We start from the raw sequence: 15,590 nt of genomic DNA, 5'->3' as shown, positions 1-15,590 counted from the left end.
GCTGCTGTCTGGGTGGCTGTCAAATGAAGAGACAGTTGAGGACATTTAATGCCTCATTGGTTTGTTTGGAATGTCAGTGATCTCAAGCACTCAATATGTGGTCAGGAGGACTTATTTTAAAATATGTTAAGAACTGCAGGTGTGAATAGGTATGTATGGGTTTTCTGTGCTCTCCTCCAGGTTCTTGCTGCTCAGGGTCAAACTCCACCGTGAATACGATTTTATCTGATGACGTCTAATTCTAACAGCTTTATTAATGAAACACCGCCAGCAGATGCATAAACTCATTTGACTTTGGCATTAGCTATCAAAAACTCTTATACGCTTTCTTCACTTATCACTTAAGCAGGATAAACACTGTGCAGTTTTGAGCTGCCTCATACAAAAGACAAGACAAAAAAAGAATCGGAGTAATATCCAGATTAGTGAGAGAGGTTCAAAGTTGTTTTAAAGACACTGACACCAAAGATTATCTGGGAAAAAATTATGACAGAGCCAAAAAATGAGGATACTCATATGAAAGACTGACCAATGAATTCAGTTGTGAAAAGTAAAAAACCCACAACAAACAAAATATGAAAAAAACATGTTTGGCATTAAAGTAAAGAAGTGAAGAAGTCTAGTGTAGTTGTGGCAGCAGAACTTTGTTTTAATGTTTGATAGCAGCTGTTGTCGTGACTGTGCTGATGAGAACACAGCAGGAAGACAAATTGTCACCTTGTTATTGTAGTGTGTGATTCACTAGGTATTATTATAGTACACTAAGCATGCATTAAATCATCGATGTTGCACAGTGTGATGAAATCTCACAGTGTGTAGGAGCCCTTAGAAAGGTAGTTTATATGAACATGTTGTGAAAAGTTCTGATTTAATATCTCCTCCTCAGGCTTTGTATTTTAAAGTCTGGTTTAAAAAATGATATCGTTGTGAAGTTTGTTTACAGAATCCTTCGTTAGAGACTTTGGGCTGTTGCATTTGAATGATGTAAACAGGGAGGGTCTAATTAAGAACTATGAAAATATATCATTCCTACATTACATTCCTCCATTTGCAGCTTCTGTTTTATCTTCATCTGTCTCAGATAAAGGTACTGATATTATCAAAGCAAAAAAAGTATTTGTTTGAAATGTGATTGCTCATGCAGAGGCTTCCCATTGCTCTGTAAGAAAGTACAGGGAACCCCACCCCCACCCCACCCCCCCTACTGAATTTAAATTATTATATTCTTCTTCTTTTATATTCTATGTTCATCTGAAGAAATATTATATACTACAATTTGATATTGTCATCTAGTATGGCAACATGTCATTAGGTTAGTCCTATAAGAATCAAAGTAAACTTTGACTCTATCACATCAAATCTTATTTCATTACACAAAAGTGGTTGTAGTTGAGCAAGTGTAAAAGAAGATGAGCTTATAACATGAATGCAGGTACTACCTCTGACATTTACGGTTGATGTACAGTATAGCATCAAGCTACAGTGATGGCCACGTAGGAGGACACGTAGTACATTATGCTGATTCAAACAGCACAGGCAAAGATGAGGGACTAATATTTGACAATGGCTGCTATAGTGTTTAGTGAAGAAGAAACCTCCCGTTCATAACTTTTACACTTGGCTTTGCACAGCTCGTGGCAGGAATATAACTTCAGCTGCAGAGTCTGTCCATCACAGGCCAAAGACAAATAGAAGCAGCAGCTTACTTCAGCCACACCTTGCCCCTCCCATCCTAACTCCCTTCTCAACCTGCTTTATTCATTAACTTGCCTTCCTCCACTCCAAACCTGCCTTCTTCAGTCAAACACATTGCTTGAAGGGAACAATCATGGGACCTACATGTCTGGCCTTGCTGACTAATATGTATCCCAGATGCACCAAAATGATGATGTTTTCTCTCCTTCCTACTTTCTGCCTCTTCTTGACTTTTACTGACCAAATTAAAATCAGTGTAAAGTGTTTACAAGAGGTCTATAAAGATCATTGGAGGGGTTGAATTTCTGCAGGTATTCTTCTTTCTACTCTAAAGTAGCACGAGGAAAGAATGATGTAAGGGTAATAGAGTAGTAACAAAGTACAGCTGTCAGGTAGACAGTCCCTGAGGCCACACTTGCTAAAAATGTTTGCTGTCAAGTTTTGGCTACTTAACTTTGGATTTAAATACCACCCAAACAGCAAATGGCAAGAAAAGAAAAACATGACAGAGAATAAGAACAGAAGCTGAATACAGGGTTATATGAGCATGTGTCTGTTGGACTCTGACAGTACACAGTAATGTGGAGCCCACCTGCAGTAGAGCATGACTCTGGCGTGTGTGGGCTGGAAACTGGAGGAATCAGGCGCCTTAAGCCAAGCTTGCTTCAGAGCTGACCCACTTGTAGAGGGAAGGATCCTGGGATATACCGGAGAATCAGTCTGGCTCTGTCCAACCTCTGGGCTATGCCTCCGTAATGAAAGAGAAACATCAGGGGAGAAGAAGATGATGTCTGTATGTTCACCATGACAGATGTGCTGCTGAAAGGGGCCATTCCCATCCTATGTGTCTGCAGCTGTGCTTGACTGGAGAGATTATTGTCACTTGGTTGCTTACTGTGCAAGATGTACATGCTGGTTCATGGTATGTACTGTATGTGTGTGGCCCAGGTAGTACTCAAGCCATCCTTATGGTGAAGAAAAGCAAGTCTGGAAATCGATCAGTTTTAAGGGGAAGATAAGTTTTAATTAAAGGGGAAGGTTAGGCAAGTAGTAGCTGTGTTTACAGTTAGAGTGGTTCAATAAAATATAGTGTGTGTGTGTGTGTGTGTGTGTGTGTGTGTGTGTGCGTGCATGTGTGTGTTTGCTGACATACTTCCAACACAAGCGAAGCCAGATGCAGGTGTGTAGATATTTGTTTCTTGGTACTCCTTCTTGCACTCAGTGCCTTGCTCTGTGAAACAGTTTAACAGCATATTAAAAGAAGGTGGAAGGGTGTGATTTATTAAGAATACTGCCAAAATACATATCATTACCAAGCAAATATTTGGCAAGCTGTTCAGCTCACTTAAAACATGTGACTGCACACATAAATTTTAGGTTCCAAGCTTCATAGTAGCTAATAATTTTACTGGAAGCACATTAGGTATGAGCTGCTGTTGAAGGCAGTTCAAATTTGCAGTTAGTTGTATCAAGACAAAGCGAGTCTTGGTGTCCAGTTATTCAGTTTATTAAATAAATATTTTCAGTTCTTCTGTGTAAACCTGTGTAGTTTTTTTGCCTATTCCTATTTCCTGAGATTGTAGTAGTCTTAAAACAAGTTACATATATGTATTTGGTTAAATTTCTTTCCTATCAAGCACTGAAAGGCTTTAAAAAGACTCTCACTTCTGAGGAAAGTGTGTCACTAGCCCAAGTGATCAGTGTAGAGAATAACTAAACATATTACAATGCTCTTTCTCATCTTGCCCCTGGTGGAAATTTACAAGAAGCAAAACTGTTGTACAGTGGAGCAGAAACAGAAGGGGCTTTTGGCTACAGCTGCATGTTGGAGTGCTTTGTTCTGAAAACTAAAAGAAAAAGAACACACCGCATAATGTGAACAAGACACTGGCTGACAGAACGGAAAGCGCACACCTAATGGCTGTTGAAAATGTTCACATCACTGAACATTTTCAACAGTTCAGTGATGTGAACTGTTGAAAATGTTCAGTGATGAACATTTTCATCACTGAAAGTAATTCTAAGCATTTTCAGAAACTACAAAAACAGACAAAAACTGCCTTAAGTCAGCTGTGACTGAATCCGAATATGACCACCTTACACTAAACAGAATCACACCTCAGCTTAAGGTGTCATGGTTTTCCTGAAATAGGGAACACTGAAAATAAGAGTGGCATAAATTGCAGGGTCTGTAGTCTTAATTGTTGTGCAGTTAAACATTTGATGTGAGTGGACAAAAGTCATGTGGAGCAGTCATAATGTAATTGTGAATGTTGGTATGTGCGTGATACCTCACTGTGAACTAAATTCAATTTTTTTTCTATTGAGAAAAAATGCTGTGTTACACAACGATACGATTGTTTGAATAAATGTCTGATTCCGTTTCATGCAAACATATCATGTTTTGAAAGTAGTCACATGGTATTCATCACAAGGCTCACAAATACACATTACTGTCAAAATCTTTGAAAACAAAGAATCAGTGAGTGACACTGGTCGCTTGTAGAAATTACAACCTATTTATACTCTACAGTCCCCACACACTTTCACAATATAACATAAATGACAATATGTTAGATTCACATAAAAACATAAAGTCTTGAAATAACTTGCTGAACTTTGGGCACAAGATTTAAAGCTTTATCAGTTTAGTTTTTCTTTCTGTTATTAAACAGAATGTCTGACCTTTGTTTGCTCATCAGAGGTATAACCTTATAATCAATAAGCCATTTGCAGCAGCATGTTTCCATGGTTTCCATGTGCCTTTTCAAAATAGAAAAGTTTTCAATTATCTTAAGCTTATTTCTGGCCTGTGTTTGCAAGGGTCTCTTTGTGCTCCAATAGGTCCAGCCACAACAGCCCCAATGTGCTTGGGCTGTGTATATTATATTATGTGAAAACCAACTGTCACATACTATGATGAAGAGTGTCTTCCTTACCTCAAAATGTCCTGGTGAATTAGGATTTAATGTTGTGGAAACAATGGTGGTGCAATATAGGAAAACCATATGATGAGTCAGGTCTTCTTGGCTGCAGCAGTTATCCTTCCAGTGCTGCAATGTGGCTCCAATAGGACACAAGAATCTTATTGTTTTTGAGTTGTTGTTTGTGAACAAAATGTGTTTTTCATATGGGGTCTTTTTCACTTGAACATGAAGTTTTTTTCTGCATTGTGTCATTGTAGTCTTAGCAACAAACATGAAGGTGAACTTCTACTTAAGTGTGTAATTCCGTAATTGACTTTTGTTGGCATCTTTTGAAGATCACATGCCTACCTGCCAATTAGTAGCACATAACCCTGGTGGTTTGGTCTTACACTTTCATTTTAGACCCTCAAGAATTTCCTTCCTCTCTTTTTTGCCAAACTGAAAAAAAGTCTTCAAAACTTCCTCTCTAACTTCCAATTTACTGTAGTTGTAGCTGCTACACTCTTACACTCTGCCTCCTTTTCGTCTCTCTTCTCTCTCCCTCCAGTTCATTTTCTACCTCTCACCCTCCCTCCTCTAAAAAAGAAAAAAAAAAACCCTGGTCCCCCTTACCTCCCCCAGCTGCACCTCCCCCAGCTCAGTTTACAAGGGGAGCTCATAGAGATCAGTTCAATAGTGAGAGGGTTCTTTTGGCATTCTTAGAGCTACAGCGGTATAGAAGAGGCTGACAGGAGCAGCCACTGGACCTGTGTGGACGCCTCAGTGACCGCTTGAACATTTCTGTGCCCACATGAGAGAATGCTGTCAGGACTGGCTCTTCTGCTGCTCGTCTGCCTCCACATGCGTGTGCAGGGGAAGCTGCGGTCACAGGTAGGATCTGCCTCACCTCTGCTGAGTCCTGGGGGAACCTGGTAGAGAGGGGCGATTTTCATTGATGCCAAGACCATGGCCATGACTGAAGGGGGATTTCTTCAGTTTTTCAGTTTGTTTTGTACTCTTTACAGTTGCTGATATGTTGCTGATATGTGGCTTCATGCCTGTCACCATGAGAAATGCTATTTACTTTATTGATTAGAGGTCTGAGTAAAACATCCAAATCCATAGAGTTAGTTGCAAGTAAGCCTGGTACTTCTTTCCATCTAGTTTCCTGTGGTTGTAATTAGTACTGGGCAGTGTCACTCCATAACTTGAACTGTCATTATAGCCCCATGATCTTGTGGTCCAACTACTGAGTGGAAGTATTTACAGTATTGCTGTTCTCACTGTGGCTCTGCTTGCTCTCTGGGCTGTTTATTTTTCCACAGCACATTCACTGGCTGCTTGTGGAGTTAGATTTCCCTCCTAGTAGAAGACTCAGTGAGTCAGGCCTGTCTTGGGACTATAAAGATGTACTTAGAACTCTATTAAGGATAGACTGTCATCCTGCATTAGCCTGTTACCACTTGTGCATCAGCTCATCTGGTTTTACATCACCTGTATTTGCCTGGAATTAATGAGGCCAGTGTAAGATGCCTGTGGTTGTTAATGTAAACTCATGATGTGCCAACAGGCTTGATGAGGATGTCCTTCCAAATTTTATATGACTTTAAACTACATGCCTATCAAGCTTAAATAAACATTATAATATATCAGTACATAAACAGCGGGTAAGGCATGTGGCTGAACTGATGAAAACCCCTCTGATGTTCATTTACATTCTCAATAACTACAGGATAAAGACACCTGACACTGCCTCGTGCAGGAATAACTCTGTTATATCTACTATTTGCCTGTATTTTCTTTGAATATCTGTATGATATTAGACAGACCACACTGCTCTGCTTGCAAACACAACATTTAAAATCAACTCAATTCATATATTTATTTTTCCTTTAGATAGTTTTATTTGGACTTTTTTGTAAACCAGATATGTTGACAAAACAGTAGAATACAGTGATTTTACTTGCCACAAAGCCATTCACAGATAATTGCAAAACAATTGTCAGTTTCATCCTGATAAAACTGGCTGATAAATGTACTGCTGAGGAAACCCCAAAATACACTGGCTACATTAAACACCCACTGTGAAGCATATATAATGCGTAATGAATGTTTTAAGGCTGATTTTTGTTAAAACTGGGACAGTAATTGACAGATGGAGGCAACAAAGCAATAAGCTCATACTCAGTTTTTGAGTTCTTAAAGGCCACCTGAAGTCTGAGAGGCCCCCAAACAGAATATTATGGTTACAGCAGTATTGTGGTTTATATCACATACGTTTTACTGGCACACACTGCAAAATTCTGGCAGTATTTAGTTTGCTCAGCCCCTGTGATTAGTCTCTGTCTTTTTTGTGGATGTTCTCAGCAGGAGCAGGAGCTGTTCAGAGTCTGTGATTCTCTTTCCGAAACAGTTCTTCTAAATCAGGGCTGTGAAGTCAGGAGAAACTCTATACGTTTTAATGGCTGTAGATTGATCACATTTACTTCTATTTCTGAGTGTTTTACAAGCATGGATGCCTTTAGTGAAGTTAAGAGTAACTGTGCCCTTTGCTCTATAGTCTGTGAGGGCATTTTGTGGTTTGGATGAGGCTTCTTTTTTACTGTTGGGATCAAAAATCTTGCCACTCTCTCTGTACATAAAAGGTCACAGATTCATGTGCTGTCATGCAGTGGCCTGAAATCAAGTGTGGAACTTTGTCAATTCAAAAATAACATTTTGGTAACTTGCTTATTGATTTATTTTAGTGGCAGACACAGAAATGCAATGCAATTTGTAATTTTTTTTTAAACCACAGGTGTTTTGTTCTTACCGCTTATCCAGTGTTACAGTAAATACTTTAATTCCAGCTTGTCAGCCCATTTTGGCTGAACTTATTTTGCTATTGATTTCAAAACATGCTGTGTTTTGGAGAGTGGAAGGCTGAGTGATTATCATAAAAACCCCACTACTAGAGCTTGGGTTTCTATTTATGGCTACAAACCAGCATATTTGAGATAGAAGCAAAATCTGAGAAAAAGAACTAAACTGATCAAAGTATTGAGATACTGATGAAGTGACATTTTCATGTATACATTCATAAAAAGACTCTAGGCTATTTTTGCATCATTCTTTTACTAATAATACGTTTGATTTGTGATGGCAGATTTAAAACATTTAGCTATATATTTAGCCAAAATGTGTTTGGCTAAATTAAAAGTATAAATTTAGCTGAAATTACCTGCGGTGTGTGTATATAGTGGCAATTGACCACTTGCTAACAACATGCACTTTCTAGGTGACTGGTGTAACTTAATGAAAACTGTGGCACATTTATTGCACAAGTCCTCAACCCCAACAGGTCATGATAGATGGCTGCCTCTCCCTGAGCCTGGTTTTGACAAAAGTTTCTTCCTGTTAAAAAGGAGTTTTTCCTTCCCACTGTCGCCAAGTGCTTGCTTTTAGGGGTTGTCTGATTGTTGGAGCTTTCTCTGTAGGGTCTTTTCCTTACAATATAAAGCACCTTGAGGCAACTGTTGTGTTTTGGTGTTATATAAATGTAATTGAATTGAACAGAGCTGAATATCAGGTTAGAGCCAGTGGACAAACTCAGTTTGTTTCTTTTCTACCATGTACAATTAATGTTTAATTAAGCTTAAAGACGGGCTGTTCACAGTGTTTTTTTTGTTTTTTTTTTTAAGAAGAACCTTGTAAAAGAAGTCTTAAATACTGCATAGGCTTGATAACTGGACATATGATATTGTGTTAAAAGACTCTAGCTTTCCCTAAGGTGACCTTTGCAGAAGACGTTTTTGTTTTTGTGCAAAGCTGTGTGATTACTGGAAGTCTGTTTACTCAGTCCTTTGTAACTTTGGTATTTAATTAATTTGCTATCATCCAGCACTAGCTGTCACCGCAGGGAGAAATAGTGTATGAGGTATCCGAGTGGATCTTTTTTTTTTAAACTGTAACTTGCTGCTTTATATTTTAATACAATTAATATTCCTTGTCCTCCTTAACTAAGGCTCTGCTCGTAATAAGCTGAACAATAACAGCTTGCACTTTTGTTTTGGGGTTTTAAAAGACACAGAAAAGAGTACCCTTCAGTCTCTTTAAATTCTTGTCTCAAATACTACAACCCCAAGGACACACAGACATGTGGAGAAACTCAAAAATAAAAACAAGGCAAACATTTTTTAGAGGACTGGCTTAGAGAAAAGTCATCTCTTTTTTTATAAACCAAATTTCTAAAACTAAAATAAATCAGCAAGTTTTGGTCATATGGTTGATTTACTTCCTGAAAATTCTATTATTAAATGTAGAAATTAGCATAAAGGTTAATGTGATCTGCAAAACAGTAATGGAGGATTTTCTTTCTCTGTTGTTAAACTAAATTGTTTACACAGGAAAGACTGTAAATCATTCAGTCATGTCAGTTTATGTTTAAGATTGTCATGCGAGAGCTCAGTAGTAGAGTTCCCTCCACAGATACAGATGTGTTTGAAGTGCTGACTGAGGTAAAAGCAGTGTCGCAGGCCTTTCCTCATTAAAGCCAATTAAAGTTCCATAGCATCTTAACATGTGGGGGACAGATGCTACTATGCTCTGATGTGCGCTTTGTGTATTATATTTAAATCTAAACCAAACCTCCAACCATATTTGATATCAATCTTTACTGATTTTTTGTTTTTTGGTCCTAGAAATGTTTGTACAATATCCATAATGTCATTTCCAGACACAACATCACGTCTTGAAACTACTTCCACTGTAAATTCTTTGTCGTTGGGATGATACTGCCTCTGTATTCTCAACCTGGAAGCCAAGTCGGGGCTATATTGAATTTCCAGATGAACTTGAGCGTCACAGCTGACCAAGTCATGATCACTTCATTGGCCATTTTCCAAAGAATTTTACAACCTTTCTATGTGTGAATCTGTAGAAATGCCCAACATGTGCACCAAACAGGCTCCTTTAACCTTACGCTCATAAATATGTTTTATAGTACTGGACTAATTCCATCACAGGATGCATTTTTATGTAAGAGTAGTTTTATTGTGAGAAGCATCTTGGTAAAAAGCATGATTGTCAGTTAAAGAGTTAAAACCTCCACTTTTTTGTCAGTTTTGTTTACACAAGTGTTAGTAATATTGCTTTGGTATATTTGGTATAATGAAAATAGAGAAAAGGAGACAGCAGTTCATGTCTCACAGTATTGTTATTTTGCTTTTCTTTTGGGGTCGATAGGAAAGCTGAGGGAAAAACTGCCAAAACACAGGTTAAAAGGTTATGGTGGGGATCCAATGTGGATTCATGTGGATTAAGACTTGGGGGGGCTTAACCACCGCAGCCTCTCCAGACTGAGAAAACATCCTTTTATTCATAACCGCCTCCATTACATTTTTTTTCTCTGCAGAGTTTGGCCCAGCAACATGTGAGTTATTCAGGGTAAGACAGTCAGACCTGAGAGTTGTCATTTTCAACTCAAACTGCCATAACCCCCCCGCCCCCCCAAAAAAACAATGTGATGCAGCCGCTATGTCACCCTCTGGCCTATGACCCTTGTTTTTTGATGCCCTGATATCTGTTTATTTGTTTAATGGTTTTTTTCAAGCCTGGAGGAAGCATGTTTTAAGTGGAGTTTTCAGTTATCAGCTAGCTTAACACAATAACACAGTACATATATTGACTGTGGGTGCGTCTCACATGCTTGTGTATCATACAAATAAAACAAATAAAACACTAGAATTTGATGTACTAAAACAGAGCACAGGGGTCTTGTACCGCCTGACTACACAGTGTGACAAATTATTTGTCATATCATTATTTTAAAGCTAGCTTTTGAAACCAGTCTCAACTAGTATTTCAAGGAACTGCAGTTTTACTGAATTTTTTCGCTTCCTTTTCTTTCTTTTCTTGTAAGTTGCTGCCGACTGCTCAGTCTGTGCTTTCTGGCGACCCTTTTATGTACTGTTGATGTCAAAATACTTCACTGCATTCATATCATTAAACAGAAAGAAGAAAGCTAGAGCAATGACGTAAACATCATATTTGCAGTAGCTGTGTCCCTGCTATCTGTGTAAGACAGTTGGACAGAATTTACTTATATCTGGACACAACAAATAAATAAGTCTTTGAAGCTGAAATATGCAAATTTCTATTGGCAGTGCATAACATGTAAATCACTGTGTTATGTTGAGCCTAAAACTGAAAACACATCAATGAGCCTCATGTAGTCGCCTAGATCCTAGTTGGTATAGTGCAGCTGCCCACATCTGGATGCTACGTTGCAGTGTAGCTCGGTGGTCTAGCCGCAAGCATGTGCTGCTGTAAGTCAGTCTGTCACCCCAGGACTGGATGTGTCTGTCAGCTGCAGACGATTCTGTCTCAGCACCCTAAACACCATCTGACAATGTGCAGAAACTGGTGCCTTTGTTTTCCCAAACTTGGAGCTTTGTAGTTCGGGTAGTTTGTAAGAAATAAAATATAGGCCACTGCCTTCTATGAGCCTGTTAATGTCAAGAATTAATTTCATTTGAGTAAATCATGATGTTGAAAAGTAAGCATACATTTTTCAAGTATCATTTCAACCAAGGATTAAATTGCTTTAAATATGTTGTCAGGCTCCAGACATGTGTCACAAAGAGCTGTTATCCCTGTTAATATGTGGCAAACTCTCAAAGTGCAAAAACACAAATAACCCCGCCTGGCGAAACCTCACAAAAGATTTAGTTTCTGCAGCAGTTACAGTGTTTTTCTGCTTTGAGAGGTTCCTCTGCCAAGGACTGCCTGTTTTCCATGACATCTCTAACTTGATTTACTACAGTAGAGATGAGTTACATCTAGCACTGTTGTTAATTTCAGGATGATATCATTCAGAGCATTAACTTTTTACTCATGATTATATTCATAATGTGTAGCCACAAACCAGGCCTCCAGCATGGATAAAAGCAGTATTATTGCAAGGCAATTGTAAAATTATGCCAGCTGCTGTTAGGAAGAAAGTATAATTTCTTTGCAATCTGATATTTTATTCATTCACTCCCTCTAAACATGTATTGCCCTTACAGCTGCATGGCCTCTGTAAGAGCAAAGCTGCAAAAACTGATCATGGGTACTGTGTTAATCATTTACTGTATTGTCCCTTTATACCTTTTTAATATAATGTTAAACTCATTAAGAGACTTATAAGAATGTAGTTGCAATGTTTTGTTAAAGGTTTTAGTTACAATAACAATAAAGTGTAGTGTATATGAGCACATGTGACATCAGATTTGCATATTGACTCTTTTAAACAATTTATAACTTCAATAATCATTATTTACATTAACAGTGCGCAACGTGTCTCTGCAGTACAGTGTACAGACTTGCTCACTTTGTATTTTGGTTTTCTGTGTCAAACTGTAGATAATTGAAATCCATTCACTGATTTTCTTTTTTTTTATCATCCTAATTTCTGGGAAGTTGATGTTAAAACATAGCTACAGTACTGTGTGGTGATAAATCCACTGCACATTATCACCCTGGTGCCAGATTGTATACTAGAATGTTTAGGAACTTACTGGTGAATATAGCTGGATTTATTCTATCTGTAATTATTTTAAATAGTGTTTGAAACATAAAATAATTCCCATTTTATTGCTGTAGTTCAAAAATTGGAATTTTCAGCATAGCTACACTAATGGCTAATGTTTTTTACAAAATTTTTATTTTGGTTCTAAAATTCTGCAAATATGTAATGATTGGTCAGTTATAGACATTTATGTAGACATTTTTAGGTCGCCAAATCACAACAACAGTCGCCTCAAGGCGCTTTATGTTGTAAGGTAGACCCCATAATAATACATACAGAGGAAAAACCCAACAATTTTATGACCCCCTGTGAGCAAGCACTATGGCGACAGTGGGAAAGAAAAACTCCCTTTTAACAGGAAGAAACCTCCAGCAGAACCAGGCTCAGGGAGGGGCGGCCATCTGCTGCAACCGGTTGGGGTAAGAGAAGGAAGACAATATACTGACATACTTATACTGACGGGAGTCTAGATAAACTGGAATATTAGCTTGCGAGTATTTTAAGAAGCAGCTGATTATGGTGGTCTACAATCACTGTTATCACGTGGTTGCTGTTTAAAATGCATAATTTTTTAGGTCAGTAATTATAAGATGCAATCAATAATTGTTTAAGAAATACCTAAAGTTACAGGAAGTCATTTTTGGGTTTATTTAATAAAAAAAAGTATATTGTACTCGTAAATATACATTGTTAATTATGTCTTCCAACAAATTAATAATAATAATAATGGACTGCATTTATATAGCGTTTTTCAAGACCCTCAAAGCGCTTTACAATTCCACTATTCGTTCACTCACTGGTGGAGGCAAGCTACAGTTCTAGCCACAGCTGCCCTGGGGCAGACTGACAGAAGTGAGGCTATATCGCATCATTGGCCCTTCTGGCCATCACCAGTAGGCGGAAGGTGAAGTGTCTTGCCCAAGGACACAACGACCAAGACAGACAGGGCTGGGGATCGAACCGGCAACCTTCTGGTTACAAGCTGCCCAACCCCCTGAACCACGGTCGTCCTAAAGTGATGCATTCTCATTAACTTGGAATGAACCCATTAAAAATACATAGGTAGGGGTGCTGGTTTGTGCCACATTGCCCACCATCTTGAGTACAGCGGCTGAGATGGACATCACTGTTGTATTATTATAGAGTATTAACCTTACAATATACAGTGCCTCAGGGCAGTTGTTGTTGTGATTTGGCACTATATAATTAAAACCGAATTGAATTGAATTGTTCTGCCTAATGGCTTTTTATGTATGTGACTAGATAGGTAGAAACATTGTAGGTAAAGGTAAAGGTGTAATTGAAGAGCATTAGACTCCTTAAACAATTTGAACCGCCTGCCCAAAGTAAATAGACGTGAACACACATTGACAGGTGACAGCAGATCGAAAGCCTTCACTCACTACAGATAAAGAGAGCCCTACAGAGGCCACCATAGCTAGGATTATGCACTTTAATTGAGAGGGGAAAACAGAACTTAGGTGACTGCAATCTGCAGTCTACTGACATCTAGTGGTGAGATTTTACACACTGTAACGTTTCAATTTTACATAGTTATACTACAAAATCGACCTAATAACAAATCTAAAATAGAATTATATATATTGTCTTGACCTATTAAAAACATAAATAATCATCTGATGACAGCAAAGTTATAAAGTTGGAAAATGAACAATAATACTACTTTTAATGAACAAACAGTGTCATATATGAGTGGCCTGAAGAAGAAGACATGTATTGGCTATGCAATAAAGCATTAAAGCAAAGGAGTACAAAAGATTATTGGGTTCAAGAGGTTAATGTCTCTGCATTTACATGACCTCATTATTGGTGTTTTATTATTTATTTTTGTAAAATCATTTTAGGATTTTCAGTCATGACCATAACAGTAAGCAGCGGGTCCTGAGCTCTCTGCTCTACTATTTTTTAGTATTCAAATATTAAAGCTGCGGAGAGAAGAAGTACTGTTATCATTGAAATTTAGGCCACTAAGGACAGACTTGCTGTTCATTAAGAAAGAGACTAACCTCTCAGGCTCACTTCTCAGGATGTCTGTGTCTAATTCTAAATGTCTTGTTGTGTTTTTTGGGAGTAGAAGATATCTCCAGTGACAAGTGCCTTTGGCAAAACTGTGTAGAATTCAGTTTGTTACAGAAAACTCTGCAATATGATGACTTTAACCCAGCTGCATTGCGTGGGAAAATATCATCAGGATCTGCTTTAAGATGATGCTGTTTTCAGCGTCATGAGTTAACTTAAGGTCGACTCCACTGTCCTGACACATGTAACCATTTCCAGATGAAGGTGGGCTTTAGCGACATTTTCAAAATCCTGTTACAGTTCCACTAAAAACAGGGTGGTTTTCCTCAACAGATGGCACAAACCACCCACAGAGAGAAGGCGAAAAAAACATTGACGTGTTCTCAGAAACTGGGGTGAGGTTTAAAAGTCTCTTTTTTTTAACAGCCACACTGAGATTTCTGTTTGATGTAGATGTAGATGTATTAAAATGTCACCGTCTTCACATCATTTTGATGGACTCACGTTTGTCAGAAAAATATGCAGAGCAATGTTAGTGCTCTGTACAACTTATAAGACTAAAAAAACTCGTAAGTGATTTTAATCAAGGTATCGACATCGAGAAATTCCTTACCTTTGTAATATGTGTACAGAGTGTAGAATCTCTTGGCCCTTCCTCATATCAGAAGAATGAAAATCCTGGTTGTTTTTACATCCACAGTCACAATATATTACACTAACTTTTCAGATTTTAAGTCAATAAATTCTCCACTCCTACATTAACATGTTTTGGTTTAAACATTTTCCCATCCAAACGTCCACAGATAACCTCTCACCATGTCAGCATCTGTTTTATGAGAGGAACATTTTTCCCTTTTTCAGGCAAATGCTGCCTCGCTTCTATAATTGTGTTGTTTTAGTTTGAAGGGATTTACGGTGAAAATGGAGATGCAGAGGAGATATTCATTCATTGGTAGTCATTTAAACAGACAGCCCTACTTGACTCCATTTTAATTTGTTTTCCATGGTAGATATGCTGTACCGTAGCCAGTTTAAATGTCCTCAGATGTGTTTTACCATATATTATGCATTTCGTTATAGCCAGACTGTAGCTTTTGAATTGCTCTGTATTCGGCGATCTGTAAAGTGAGATCATAAAGTGCAACAGTGCTTCTCTGAATGTTATTCTGTTATGTTTAGTGATTTTCATACAGACTTTCCAACATAATTCCATGCTGACCACCAAAGCTTTTGGGAGTTTTATTTAAAAATTTTTCAGCGCTCTTAGTTTGCTGTTCTTTTCTCCCATCACTTATTTCCTGTGTTGAAGAAGGCATTTAATGTTTGCTTTGGCCCAGCTGATGCTTTGGCCAAGAGCAGACTGGCCTGCTATGGGTGGGAGAGAGCAAGAATTTCATCTT

General features: G+C 38.2%; 1 protein-coding gene across 5 annotated transcripts in view; it reads left to right on the top strand.

Annotated features, from left to right (window-relative positions):
* Positions 1–15,590, top strand: part of LOC116325554 (thrombospondin type-1 domain-containing protein 4) — a 46,213-nt gene that overhangs the window by 19,933 nt on the left and 10,690 nt on the right. The window contains exon 2 of one of the 5 annotated variants that reach the window (XM_039612902.1): positions 5,325–5,492. The exons of 3 other annotated variants lie outside the window; for them this stretch is intronic. In XM_039612902.1, the coding sequence (XP_039468836.1) occupies positions 5,421–5,492 (72 nt within the window). In that variant the 5' untranslated portion in view covers positions 5,325–5,420. Of the gene's footprint in view, positions 1–5,290; positions 5,493–15,590 lie in introns of those variants that run through there. One more of the 5 variants, XM_039612901.1, reaches the window with a different exon arrangement.

This window comes from Oreochromis aureus, linkage group 1, assembly GCF_013358895.1.
Source record: "Oreochromis aureus strain Israel breed Guangdong linkage group 1, ZZ_aureus, whole genome shotgun sequence".
NCBI classification, from domain to species: Eukaryota; Metazoa; Chordata; class Actinopteri; order Cichliformes; family Cichlidae; genus Oreochromis; species Oreochromis aureus.
This window is presented reverse-complemented; position numbering and strand designations above follow the sequence as displayed.